The 13,889-nt window shown below is 40.3% G+C and overlaps 1 protein-coding gene across 1 annotated transcript in view; it reads right to left on the bottom strand.

Annotated features, from left to right (window-relative positions):
• TNFSF8 (tumor necrosis factor (ligand) superfamily, member 8) overlaps window positions 1-12,749 on the bottom strand; it is a 37,249-nt gene extending 24,500 nt beyond the window's left edge. The window contains exon 1 of the mRNA XM_006865685.1: window positions 12,555-12,749. Coding sequence (XP_006865747.1) covers window positions 12,555-12,749 — 195 coding nt within the window. The remainder of the gene's footprint in view (window positions 1-12,554) is intronic.
• Window positions 12,750-13,889: the final 1,140 nt, after the last annotated feature.

The raw sequence follows: 13,889 nt of genomic DNA, 5'->3' as shown, positions 1-13,889 counted from the left end.
AGTATACATATAAATACATTTAAATAAATACACATATATGATATATTTATATTTTATACAATATGTTGTTGTTAATTGCTGTTGAGTTGGTTCAGACTCATAGTGACCCTAAAGAGGGTTTTCAAGGAGTGGCTGGTAGGTTTGAACCACTGGTCTTATGATTAGCAGTCCAATGCTTATCCTGTGGTGCGGCACTAGTACTCCATTATACACATTGTATGTTATTTATTATATAATAAATACACAAAAAAGGAGCTATGGTGGCGTAGTGGTTACAAGTTGGGCTGCTAACCTCATGATCAGCAGTTCAAAACTACCAGCTGTTCTGTGGGAGAAAGATGAGGCTTTCTGCTCCCGTAAAGATTTATAGCCTCAGAAACCCTATGAAGGGTTGCTATGAGTTGGAATCAACTGCATGGCATCTAACCAACCAACCAAACACACAAATGAATAAGGGAGTTGATAGAAACAGATTATCTTCTGATAAGAAGGGCTCCCTAGGTAGGGGAAGGTACAATTCAGGTGCTCTGAGCAAACAGCAACAGGAGAAGATTGGACGAAGTTCTCCACCCCTAATAAATTTCTCAGTGACAAACTTCCTCATCCTTTATCCCTCTCCCTTCTCCAACCTCAAGCATAAATGAGGAATTGAGTTTCTTATTCATCTTTTGACCTGTCCTGGTTGGGATCTCCTATAGGGTGCTGAATTGAAATAACAATGAACACTTAAACAGGAGTGAGCATTTCCTTGAACTAAACAGCTTTCTAACCTCTATCAAAGCAAGCAGGTAGAAGTTGTCCATTTATTATTTTCTTAGCTTTCTGTATGAACAGCTAGGACCATCTGAAGTTCCCTTTTATTCTATTGTTTCCCTAGGAGCTGTGTCCTTTGTCTCCTACTGAATATTTATTTTCTGATACATGAACCGCTTTCTTCTTCAACCCAAGTGGGTGGTCATGAAGTAAGGAAGCCTCTTGGAGAGGCAGACCCTGGGGAAGTCAGTTTAAACTTTCAGGCCTGAACTTTTCAAGGCAAGGGAGATGTATTTGGCCTGTAAGGCTCTTCTTTCTCATCTGTAATATTTTATGATTTTATTGTTTTAGTTGAGAACCACTTAATATAACTACGCTACACATCTGTGGTCTCTCAATGACGCACTCAGTTCATAGGAAAAGATGACATCACAAAATTCCCCTTCATGTTGCATCTGTATTACAACAAACAGCATTTCAAAATGCAATAAATATTGAATTTGCTGACATCATGACCACTGACTTGTGTGATATGCAAATGCACAAAAAACAAAACTTATTTACTTAAATCATTGAATTCTCCGTTGCCCTTTCCACTGACCAGTGAAATGTCCTGAGACAATGAGAATACTACAATCTTAAAACTACTGGAGTGACCTCAGAGGCCAAAAAGTATTCAGGAATTACCAGAAAATCATTCATTAAGCATATGTTGACTGATGTGTGCTTGGTGTGTGCCAGGCATGGTATTAGTCATTTATCGGAAGACATCCTGATGGATTTTATGGTTAAGTGGGGGAGGAAGTCATTGGAAAACCCAAGCAAATACATATAGTATCGCTTAAAATTTATTTGGCATACAAGAGTCCTGGTGTAGTGCAGTAGGATAAGTACTTGACTCGTAACTGCAAGGCCAGGGGCTCAAACTTGGCAGAAGTTCATTGGAAACCCTATACAGGGTCTGTATGAGTCAAATCCACTAAATGGAATTTAACAACAACAACAACACTGTGCATATGAATCACCAACTTCTGATTCAGTAGGTTTGGGTGGAGTTTGGGAATATTTCTGATGAGTCCCTTGTGATGTTGATGGCTCAGATCACACTGTGAGTTGTTGTTTGTTGTTGTTAAATGCCACTGAGTTGAGTCGGTTCTGACTCATAGTGACCTCATATAGGATTTCCAGGAAGTGGCTGGTGAGTTTGAACCTCTAACCTTGTGGTTTGAACCGACCTTGCGATCCAGAGTAGCATTAAGGTTATAATAGATAATACCAGGGAGGAGGACTTATTTATATGGGGGCGCAAGGAAAGCCTGTCATTTGAGTGATTTCTAGTTTCCTAAATTCAGACAGGTGAGTGTCAAAAACAAAGTATGTTTTACATAAAAGCATCTTGACACTTAAATTTTCACCAAGTTCCCAGTAAATACGAGATGGATGTGTGTTGTTCCTATTTATAAAGTCTTTTAGAAGTGAGGACTCCATTGCTTTCCCTAGCCTGTCCATTGTGTATAGGAATTATGGTCTGTTGCTATTTCCACTGCCCGGGAGAGATGCTGTCTTCAGAAGCTAAGGATAGAAAGAAATCCTTCTGTTTTGATGAACTGTCCTTGCATTTGGGGGTAGAGAAGCAAGGTATACAGAGATGATGACTGTTCATTCCCCCAGACACTATGCTAAATGCCGTCCATGTCCATCATTTCCTCCTTGGAAATAGTATTTCTTGGTTCAAGAATTCCATCCTAAATCTTGAGTGGGGATCTGGATTACGGATGGGAAAATATAAACCACCATGCTCAGGAAACCGCATTCCCATGGTTACCAACCAACTGACTTCTATCTGCTTTTATTTAAGTGTGCTTCCTCTTTTTTACAGACTCAGAGTGTTGATGGGCATCCTCAGCAATTACAAACATTCTTCCTGTGTGTGGAGGGAAGAACCTTTACATTTAACCTGTTCTTCCCCAGATGAAACTACCTGGACCCAATCATCTTCCCTGCCTAGGAGAGTTTCCTTCTCTCCTTCAACCAATATCATTGTTGTTGTTAAGTGCCATTGAGTCAGTTCCAACTCATAACTACCCTGTATATGGTTTCCAAGGAGTGGCTGGTGGATCTGAACAGCCAACCTTTCAAGTTAGCAGTCTAGTAATTATTCTACAACACCACACCAGGACTCGACTTAATAATTCTTCCCTCCCCTATCATTGTGGATATAATAAGGTATAAAGTATTTGAAAATAGTAGCTATTTTGGATACTACCTTTACCCTAATGATGTGTTTAATTTGTTCTAATATTTTGAAAGGCTCATTTCTTTTCACAGAACAATGATGTGCAGGGACAATCAGCTCCCAATTGGCTTTTGCTGGAAGATACCCCCTTTTATTGAAAATTATCAAAGGCAACTGATGTCTGGAATACCTCAGGAGAAATTCCATATCCCATTCCTCTTTGGCCTCACCATTGTCTTGCAAGACAGGTCATGAGTCATTGCCTTGACTCATGGTCCATGGATGCTTTTGCCAGGAATGTCTATTATTAAACTATCATGTATTAGCAATTAATGAGAATTACCACTGCGGTTACCTGCTTTATATGCATTATCTCATTTGGTTGTTACCTTGACCCCAAGAGTGAGGAATTGACTTAGACTTTAGAGGAGTAACATGATTGGAGAAGTTTCCACAGGTGGCGGATGGCAGAGAAAGGCTGCAGACCCAGGTGTGTTGACTTCAAAAGTAATAATACTCTTAATTGCCATGCTACCCTCCCTCTTTAGGAACTCTGAACTGGTTCATTCTGGTTTGATGCCCTGCATTTCTACCCCAGATAAACTGAATCAGAACCTAGAGTTTAACAAAGTGCTCAGGTGATTCTTACATATAAAATCACTTGAGCATCTATGAAGATCACCTGGGATCTTATTCAAATGTAGATTCTGATTCAGTAAATCTGGGATGGAAGTGCAAATTCTCCATAGAAGATCAGCCAGGGTGAACCAGTCTGAAGTCCTGCTGTAAACTCTCCTGTGACTTGATGGGAAAGTGAGTAGACCTCACAGAAAAGCCCCAGATGAAAGGCTATGTTTATTGGGAATATCTGGTTTGCTCTGGTTAGACAAAAGGAGCTCTGGTTGCGTAGTGGTTACGAATCGGCTGCTAATCTCACGGTAAGCAGTTCGAAACTACCAGCTGTTCCATGGGAGAAAGATCAGGCTTTCTGCTCCCATAAAGATTTACAGCCTCAGAAACCTTGTACAGGGCCGCTATGAGTCGGAACCAACTCCACGGCACATAACCACAACAATGGTTAGACGAAGTGGGAATTGGATCAGGTAGTTTAAAGCTGCTCATGCTTTAACCGGGTATAACAATTAATTGGGCGATCTTATTTAAGTGTGGAATCCTGGTGTGGTGCTGTGCATTAATGCACTAGACTGCAAAGTCAGGTTTGAACCACAAGGTTGGTGGTTTAAGCTTACCAGCTGCTCCCTGGCAACCCCATACAGGGTTGCTATGGGACTGGCACTTAACAACCACAGCAACATTTAAATGTAAATTTGATTCAGAAGTTCTGTTCAATGAGGCCTTAGGTTTTACATTGGTGGTGACTTTCAAGCAATGCTAATGCTTGGAGTTGTTGTTAGATGCCATTAAGTCAGTACCAACTCATAGCGACCTTATGTACAGCAGAACAAAACACAGCTCAATCCTGGGCCAACTTCACTATTGTTGCCACGCTTGAGCCCATTGATGCTGTCACTTGGCCAATTCATGTCTTCCTCTTTTTCTCGGACCCTCCACCTTGGAAGATCATTCAATGGACATCACAACATCCGAAGTCTTCCTTCCCCAAGGGCTCAGATTGTTGTTGTTCTTGTTAGGTGCCATTGAGTCGGTGATGACTCATAGCGACCTTATGTACAGCAGAACGAAACACTGCCCGATCCTGGGCCCTACCTTGCTATTGTTGCCACGCTTGAGCCCATTGATGCTGCCACTTGGCCAATCCATCTTGCTTGGGGTCTTCCTCTTTTTCTCTGACCCTCCACTCTACCAAACATGATCTCCTTCTCCAGCAACTGGTTCTTCCTGACAATATGTCCTAAGTATGAGAGACGAAGTTTGGCCATGTTGGCCTCTAAGAAGCACTCTGGCTGCACTTCTTCCTAAACAGATCTGTTGGTTCTATGGGCAGCCCATGGTACTTTCAATATTCTCCTCCAACACCATAACTCAAAAGCATCAATTCTTCTATGGTCTTCCTTATTCACTGTCCAAATTTCACATGCATATGAGGTTATTGAAAATACTATGGCTTGTGTCAGGCACACCTTAGTCCTCAAGCTGACATCTTTGCTTTTCAACACTTTAAAAAGGTCTTGTGTGCTGATTTGCCTAACGTAATATGTTGTTTGAATGCATGACTGCTGCTTCCACAAGTGTTGATAGTTTACCCAAGGAGACTGAAGTCCTTGACAACTTCAGTCTTTTCTCCATTGATAAGAATGTTGCTTATTGATCCAGTGGTGAGGATATATGTTTTCTATACATTGAGAGACAATCCATAGGTGCTTAGAAATTGTCGTTCCTGCTTCAATGATGGGATGGCCTCCTCTCTCAGTGCTTCCTGACATTCCCTGAACTCTCTGGATTGACTTCTGGCCCTACCACTCCTCTCCTCACACCTCTCACCTGAGCTGTGCTCTGCTCACTCTTGCTTTATCAGGGACACCCTGTCCATGCCCTACACCTGTTACCATCCTCCCAATGGAGAGTTCCCAAAACAAAGCCCACTGTCACTGAGTTGCCTTAGATCAACTTCATTTACGGCTTCCAAGCTGTAAATCTTTAGGGGAGCAGACAGTCTTATCTTTCTGCTTCAGAGTGGCTGCTGACCTTGTGGTTAGCAGCCCAATGCATAACCCACAGCATCCTGGTCCCTTATGTTTTCTAATAAATGTAGAAAAAATGATAGAATGAGATAATTATCATTACTCAACCCCCAGTACTCTAATGGACTCAGATAAGAAATGGCAAAACCATTGAGGGAAAGGTATTTATGTCTTCAACGTATTACTCCATAGATCACTTATTAAAAAGAAAGAAAAAAGGTTTTACAAAAGAGTTATCCATCAGTCATCAGCTTAATCAGATGACGAAACATATGAGTATCATCACTATTAATGGGACAGCCTGACAAGTCTATAGCTGTGATACAATAAGAATTATAGAACACCACCTCTATGTATTCTTGGGAGTTTTGGTGTGACGAGCATGTTAATGCACTGGACTGCAAGGTCAGTTTGAACCACGTGCTCGGGGATTCAAGTTTACCAGTTGCTCCTCAGAAACCCTATACAGGGTTGCTATGATTAGGGACCAACTCAACGGCACTTAACGACTTGTACTATTCTGGAGTCCTGGTGTAGTGCTGTAAGACTGGACTGCTAATAGCAAGATTAGTAGTTCAAACTCACCAGCTGCTCCTCAGAAACCCTATGCAGGGTGGCTATAAATTAGGACTAATGATGGCCCACAACAACATGTACTATTCTTGCCACAAATGTTGCATCTGAATATAATCATGAGAATTTACTAAGACAGATGCAGATTGTGAAACATTCTATAGCAGAACTAGACTGAATCCTTCAAAAAATCATTGTCACGAAAAACAAACGAAAGAGGGGTTAAGACATGATTTACCAATACATCTCAAATTTTAATGTGCATAAAAAAATCACAGGAGGATCTTGTAACATACAGATTTTGATTTAGTAGGTGGTATGGATTGAACTGTGTCCTCCAATAATAATGTGTTGTAAATCCTAACCTTGTACCTGTGATGTAATCCCATTTGAGCGTTTGTTATTTTAAAGAGTCCATAAGCAATGTAGGGTCTGTTTTAAGCCAATTATGTTTGAAATATAAAAGAACAGATTAGGCCCAGAAGAAAGCTGGTATAGAAGGAAGGCCAGTACTATCTGAAGAGAACAGAACAGTATGCAAGGGCTCTGTGCTTGCCTAGCTTGAGAGACAAGGAGTTTCCCCAAAAATCAACAGAGAGACAAAGAGACTTCCCCTAGAACCAGTGAATTTGGACTTCTAGCTTCCTAAACGGTGAGAAAATGAATTTTTGTTTGTTAAAGCTACGACTTTCGTATTTCTGTTACTGTGGCACTAAGAAACCAAGACAGTAGGTCTGGGGTGGAGTTTGAGATTTTGCATTTCTAACCACTCTTTATACACCAACATTCTAGAAAAAAATAGATGTCACTAAATACTGTGTGTTGACCTAGTTTGGATTCTGGATCCCCAAATAAAATCAAACAAAAAGGTGTAAGAGAAATTTTCAGGCAAATGGTGAAGTTTAGATGTTGACAGTATATTATTAGATGCTATTACTGAATTAAAGTTAACTCTCCTAACAATAATGGCATCAGGTGCTAAAGTATATCAGGGTGAAGGGTTATGCTATTTGTAACTTTTTTATTTTTCACATGCATCTATACATATACAAGGAGCTCTGGTAGCGTGGTTACGAATCGGGCTGCGAACCTTAAGGTCTGTGGTTCGAAACTACCAGCCGCTCCATGGGAGAAAGATGAGGCTTTCTACTCCTGTAAAGATTTACACCCTCGGAAACCCTGTACAGGGTCGCTGTGGGTCGGAACCAACTCGATGGCACTTAACAACAACAACAACATACATATATAGAGAAAGGGGCTGTGGTAGCACTGTCGGATAAGTATTGGACTGCTAACTGCAAGGTCAGTAGTTCAAATCCACCAGCCAGGGAGAAAGATGAGGCTCTCTGCTCCTGTAAAGATTTACAGTCTCAGAAATCTAACATTGGGTCACTATGATTTGGAATTCACTCGTTGGCCGTGGGCTTGCGTATAGAAAGAGAGCTCATATAAGGCCAAACCTTAACACTTAATGAATCTAAGTAAAGGTTATATGGGTTTTCATCATCCTAAATTTTCAAAATACAACTTTGGCCATAAGAAAGGATTCTTCTAGTTCTCGTAGGCCTGGCTTCTGCTCCTGCATTTCAGTAAACCCCTACTTCATCCCAAGAGGAGATTCTCTCCCTCTCTTCAGGCCTGTGGCATTCTGTGCCATTGTGTCTGGAACTTAAGCTCTTGGTGTTTGAGCATCATTTCCTCAACTTGATAGAGTTCTTAAAAGACAGGGTCCTTCCAGGCCCAATTGGATCCTTTGCACAGGGCTGGCTCTTGAGAAGATTGTCAGTGAATACTTTTAGGCTGTTAAATAGAATGAATGCCAAATGGAGAAAGTAATTTGGGTAGAAGGAAGCATCACAGGGTCCTGATGTGACACTATAGGATAAGCACTGGACTGCTAACCTCAGGGTTGGTGGCTCAAATCCTCCAGCAGCTCTTCAGAATCCCTCTACAGGGCTGTTGTAAGTTGGAACCAATTTGATGGCACATAACCACAACAGCAGATATGAGGGGGCTTTCAAATTCCAGGGAAAAATTCTGTTATCCTTTTAATTCCATTTCTCCACGAACATTTTGAAGCCCCCTTGTATGTGCCAGAGCTTAAAAACAAACGCCAAACTATATCACCACCACCACCAATCAGCACCCCTAAACAAGAGTCCTGGTGTGGTCCTGGAGGAAAAGCCCCAGCCACCCCTCGGGAGCCCTACACAGGGGTCACTATGAATTGGAACCGACTTGACAGCATTTAGCAGCAACAGCAAGTAAACAGGTTCTCAGCTCATTGTTGGTGGGGAGGTAGAGCAGAATTGTTAGAATATATTAACATTTTCTTTTCTTTGTTCATAAAAGGAAAGTAAATAGCTGTTTTACTATCTATCTTGAAAAGTATCCTTGAAGACATACTAATCGTAAGTCCTTGTTCTAACCATTTGTGATACACATGGATCTCTTTAGGGACTAGAGAAGCCCAGTGACAGTTTTTTTTTTAATGTAGAGGTACCTCCAAGATTGAAGGCCTCATGAAAAACAAACAAAACTGCTTTCATTGAGTAGGCTCTGACGCCTGGTGAACCAATGTGTGTAAAAATAGAACTACACTCCATAAGATTGTCAATGACTGAGTTTTGGGGAAGGAAATTACCATGACTTTCTTTTGAGGTGCCTTTGGGTGGACTTGAACCTCTAACCTTTGACTGGCAGTGAAACATGCTGTTTGCACCACCCAGGAACTCCACAGTGTTAAAAATTTAGTAGTCTATCTTGTTATGTAATCCTTTATCTCTCAATGACATATGAGGCATTTTCTTATTTTTCTTTGTTGTATAAATTGTATGACATTTCATCTTAACTCTGTAGTTCCTTATGGCTTACCTATATGTGTATGCTCCATTGTGCTTACATAATAATAAATCAGTTTTCTTTTTCCCTATAGTTAAGTGAAGAGGTAGCTCTTTGTTGGTAGGAGTTTTACTTCTTCAACAGCATAATTTCTTTGGACTCTGATTGGCAAAATGTATTGAAATAAAAATTCATATTTTACTCCAACTAATGGAATTTATTCCACAGATATATGTATCATTGTGTGCTCAGGGGAAAAAAAAGATTCTAGAAAAAAAATACATGTCCCTGTTTGGGCACGGATAAAATAAATTATGAGGCATTTGTACAAAAGAACACTATGCAACTCTTCAAAAGAATGAAATGGACTTTTATGCAATGACAGGGAAAGCTTTCCAAGATAAAACTGCCAAATGAATCAAGCTAGGTGCAAAATTGTTGCTTTACTTTAATGCTGTGTGTACTATATACTTGAAGAAATGCAAGAGTTTTGGAGAACATACAAGAACCAATCAATGGTAGCTATCTCAGGGAAGAGGGATTGGAGGGTGGATGGGAGAGTATGAAAGACTTCTGCTTTTCTTTACTTTCCCTCATTGACAGTTTATTTTTCTTAAACCATGTGAATATAACATTTTATAATTAATATACAGTTTAAATGAAAAGAAAATGCAACCACCACGGATACTTCAAAGATAATCACTAGAAAGCAAGTTCTATTAAGCAAGCTATAAACAATTGAGAGCAGGGATTTCATTGGTTTAGTTCATAGTTCTTAGAACAATGTTCTACACACAGTGGATGTTCAATAAATATATGAGTTTGAAACCTAAGTTCCTTTTTTGTATTTCTCAAAGTGTTTGACATTGTCATTATTTGATCTTCTATCTAATTATCAAGATAATCTTTGTATATTTTCCTACATGTCTTGTGTTTTCACTCTTTGATACCTTTGCCCATACGATTCCAATGGCTAGGCCAACCTTCTCCTCTGATGTCACTTTTTAACCTGTTTGCTATTGTCCACATTTCTCATGCTGACCCCAAACTCCAATATCCAGTGAAGTTTTTGTTCAATATGGCTGATAGCACTCTCTCCCTAACTTCTCAAGAAAGACCATCACTTCTTATCGATGCATCTTGTTTTGAATGCTATGTCTGCATGTGCTTTTTGATCTAGAACTGTGCTTTACCTCTTAGGCTAGTAAAACCATTTTCCTAATTGTTCTCTATTTCTGATCCCATGCTCAGCTAGGACAACCTCATGCACAGCGTTTTATGTGGCCATCAACTCCTTGTATTTTCAGTAATGGGGATGTGAGTTTATGTTCCTTCGATATTTCCCACTGATTTCTTTCCCAGAAGTCCTACCTGTCCTAAAGCACATCTATATTTACTGTTCCTGTAGACAGTCTTCCCTGAAAACTCAGGCTCAAAGGAATGACTTTTTCTTTTCAGTTATGTGACTGTTAATGTCTGCACAATTTATTGGAAATAGTGTGCATAAAACATTTAGCATTACATATCACCATCCCTTTAGATATTACAGGACTAAGATTTTAAATATATAACTGATTTTTCTTAGGCTAAGAAATCACCATACTAAAGGACATAGTTAGACTGTGAAGCTAGTTCTTGCATATCCAACATGAGTGGTAAGAAATGGAAATGGATGCACAAGAAGAAAAAGCTCCCAAAAGCATTGTGGGGAAATATTTTCTTACTCCTCTGTGGCTTTATTGGCAAATGGAGTGTTGCTCTCTTTAACAATCAAGCAGCCTTGACTCTATCTCTTTCTAAGAAAGAGAATTAGTTCAAACCTTGTCCCCTCTCTGGTCCTCATTCTCCACATCTGTGAAAATGAGGCAGAAAGATCCACTCCAATTTTGTCGTGGGAGGAATCAATTCAACTAAAAGTTGTATTTGAATGAGTTCCATTCTGGAGCTCTCTCTAGCTTTGTAAATCATTATCTTTCCCTCCCAGCCCCCCTTGCCATCTTGGCTTTCTCTCTCTTGCTTTATTTTCCCCTTCCTTCCTTTCCCCATTCTCCTTTCTTTCTCCCTGCCTCCCTCCTTTCCTTTTTCTTCAGTTCTTTCAGCATCCTTTAACTAAAGAACTTATTAAAAATTACTTCTTTTCTTTGACCATTCCTATAAGATGACACACTAATGGCTTATTCCAAATTAGAATTAAAGAAAATGTAGAGCTTCTAGATAGAAAATCAAAAAAGCACCCTAGAATGTCTTCAAGAGTATTATTCTTAGTAGAAGCAGATAATTCCATTAAATTATGATTTCTAAAAAAAAAAAAATTCCACTATCTAAATAAAGTGTTGGCAACTGTTTTATTTCGCTTTTAAGAAGATATGAATTTCATTAAAAAATGTCAGCTTTATGCCACTTGAGAAATGGACACCAAAGCCCTTTAAAGCCAAGTTCTTTTCAACAACTGAAAGGTTATAAAGCATTTGGGCTAAGACAACTGAGGAAATGCAGAACAGACTCTGCAGGACTGTAAAACCGTAACAAATGGGCGCTATGGAGTATAAACACAAAGACACTTCACTTAGCCAAGGTGAAGTGTGTATGTTCTTAAAATAAACAACTTCACTGAAAAAGTCAGGAACAATAAATAATACGATGTCAGGGCAGTATTTTCAATACAATATGTACTGGTGAATCCTTTGTAAACATTTTCTAAAACATGACGGCACTTCCTCCTTCATCTCATCTTCTCTTTTAGCATACAAATCCTACCATTTACTTCAAACAAAGTAAATACCCAGAGAAAGCTGGCCCCTGTCCTGTTGCACCTCACAGTTGCTTGTAGTATTACTATTTTGAGGTGTCTCTGAGGAAACAGGTGTTTAAAAACATTTCTACTTTATGCCTCTATGCTCTACATGTCTTCTGACACCCTAAGCTCCTGAAAGCAGTGGTTTGCTAGTAAGATTTCAATTTGCCCTGCCAGCTTCAATAATGAAATGTCTGCACTCTCCGGAGCTTAGGTCTTTGTTTTTGCCTCTTTCCTTGGATTTTGGCCTTTGAAATTGCTTCTAGTTTTAAGTCTTGGCAGTGGATAAGATCTCAGCAACATTTGACTGAGGCTACAGAATGTTAGCGCATGAAGACATGGTAACCAGTTGTGTAAACATGTTATGAAGTCCTCATTGCTTCCTTCCTCAATATGGGCCTCTGGCTCAGGAAGATTTAAACTTTAATTTCTGAATGCCAATAATAGTTCTCTTTACTCCTTTGGCTCATATGAGACTGCATAGTTTTGAGATGATGGCTCCATAAATATTTTTCTGCAAAAGTAAAATAGTTTCAGAGCGTGAAGTTCCTCTTTCTTTTCTCCCTTTCACTATATGATACATGTTTTTTTTTTTTTTTCTCGAAAAAAATCGATTAGTTTGTTCTCAAGGCTTTCTCTGGTAGAAGCTGAACATAAATCAGAAAGAAAAGGCGAGGAAAAGGAAGCCACTTACCGTCCTCTGAACTACCAACACCATAATGGTTGCCACAGCAAAGACTAGACACAGAGCCAGGGTGACTGTAGTGAAGTAAAAGTAGCTCCGGCTCGTGGTTCCCAAGTGGCTGGCGACGGAGCCTGCAGGTACATGCATGGCTGTGTCTTGAGAAGGGGCCACACTGTTGAGTGCTCGCTGCAGCCCGGGGTCCATTCTTTATATAGTCGTCCCCACATCACATCTTATCTCTCCTCATCTGAGTCGGTTCTGGGCCCATCTCTGTTCCAAGAAGGATTCTTCTCCTGCATCCTGGATCATGTGACTTGGAAAAAAACCTTCACCAGCCGCTTTGAGAAGAAACCCTTCTCTGGGGGCGTGAGGCAAAAGGCAGAAGCAGGGGTGGGGGAGAGGTTCATTTTTCATCGCCAAGGATTACTTTGAGTGCAGAGAAACTGTAGCTACAGAAAAGGTAGCTGATGTCAGAGGGCTCATAGGAAAATGACGGTTCCTCTCTTGTGTGTGTGTGCACAGAGAGACTTCTGTTTCACTTAGTTTCAGCCACGAACCGCCTTCCGTACAGTGAGGCTTGCTACTCGAAATACCTCCTCAGATATTCTCTCTTTATTGGGGCTCAGGGAGGCTGGATTCCTTGGGTTGCAGTAAAATAGCTCAAAAGGGTTCAGTTTGATAATGTCAGCTTCTGATGAGAACTGGAAATGCTACAAGATATTTGGGAAGGAAGAGTGCTCAGATATGGAGATTCATCTAGAGGGAGGCAAGCTCGTGGCAGGTTCTAAGATACTGTCAAAGAGCAAGCATCTAAAAACACTAACTAGTCTTCTAAACAAACACTCCTGTAGTGGTTTGGGATAAACCTGGGCCTACCATATAATACTTAAAAAAAGGAGAAGGAATTGGCTGAGGGGGTGGAAGTAAGGAGGTGGTGCGGTACAGAATGGGATGTGTGTGTTTGTAGCACCTGTTCTGTGTGGTGCATGTATGTGGTATATGTGTAGTGTATATACTTGATGCATGTGTGAGGTAGGTATGTGGTTGTGCTTGTGGTGCGTGTAGTGTGTGTGTGATGTATGCTTATGGATGTGTTTGTAGTGTGTTGTTGTTTTTGTTGTTGTTGTTAAGTACGGTGGAGTCGATTCCAACTCATAGTGACCCTGCATAAGGTTTCCAAGGCTGTAAATCTTTACAGGAACAGAACGCCTCATCTTTCTCCCACGGAACTGCTGGTAGTTTCAAACTGCTGACCTTGAGGTTGGCAGCCTGACTTGTAACCAAGTCTGTTCCAATCCATGGTGATGCTGTACAGGGTTATTGAAATGATAAATCTTTATGGGA

Source organism: Chrysochloris asiatica, unplaced genomic scaffold (assembly GCF_000296735.1).
Source record: "Chrysochloris asiatica unplaced genomic scaffold, ChrAsi1.0 scaffold00081, whole genome shotgun sequence".
In the NCBI taxonomy this organism is placed as follows: Eukaryota; Metazoa; Chordata; class Mammalia; order Afrosoricida; family Chrysochloridae; genus Chrysochloris; species Chrysochloris asiatica.
This window is presented reverse-complemented; position numbering and strand designations above follow the sequence as displayed.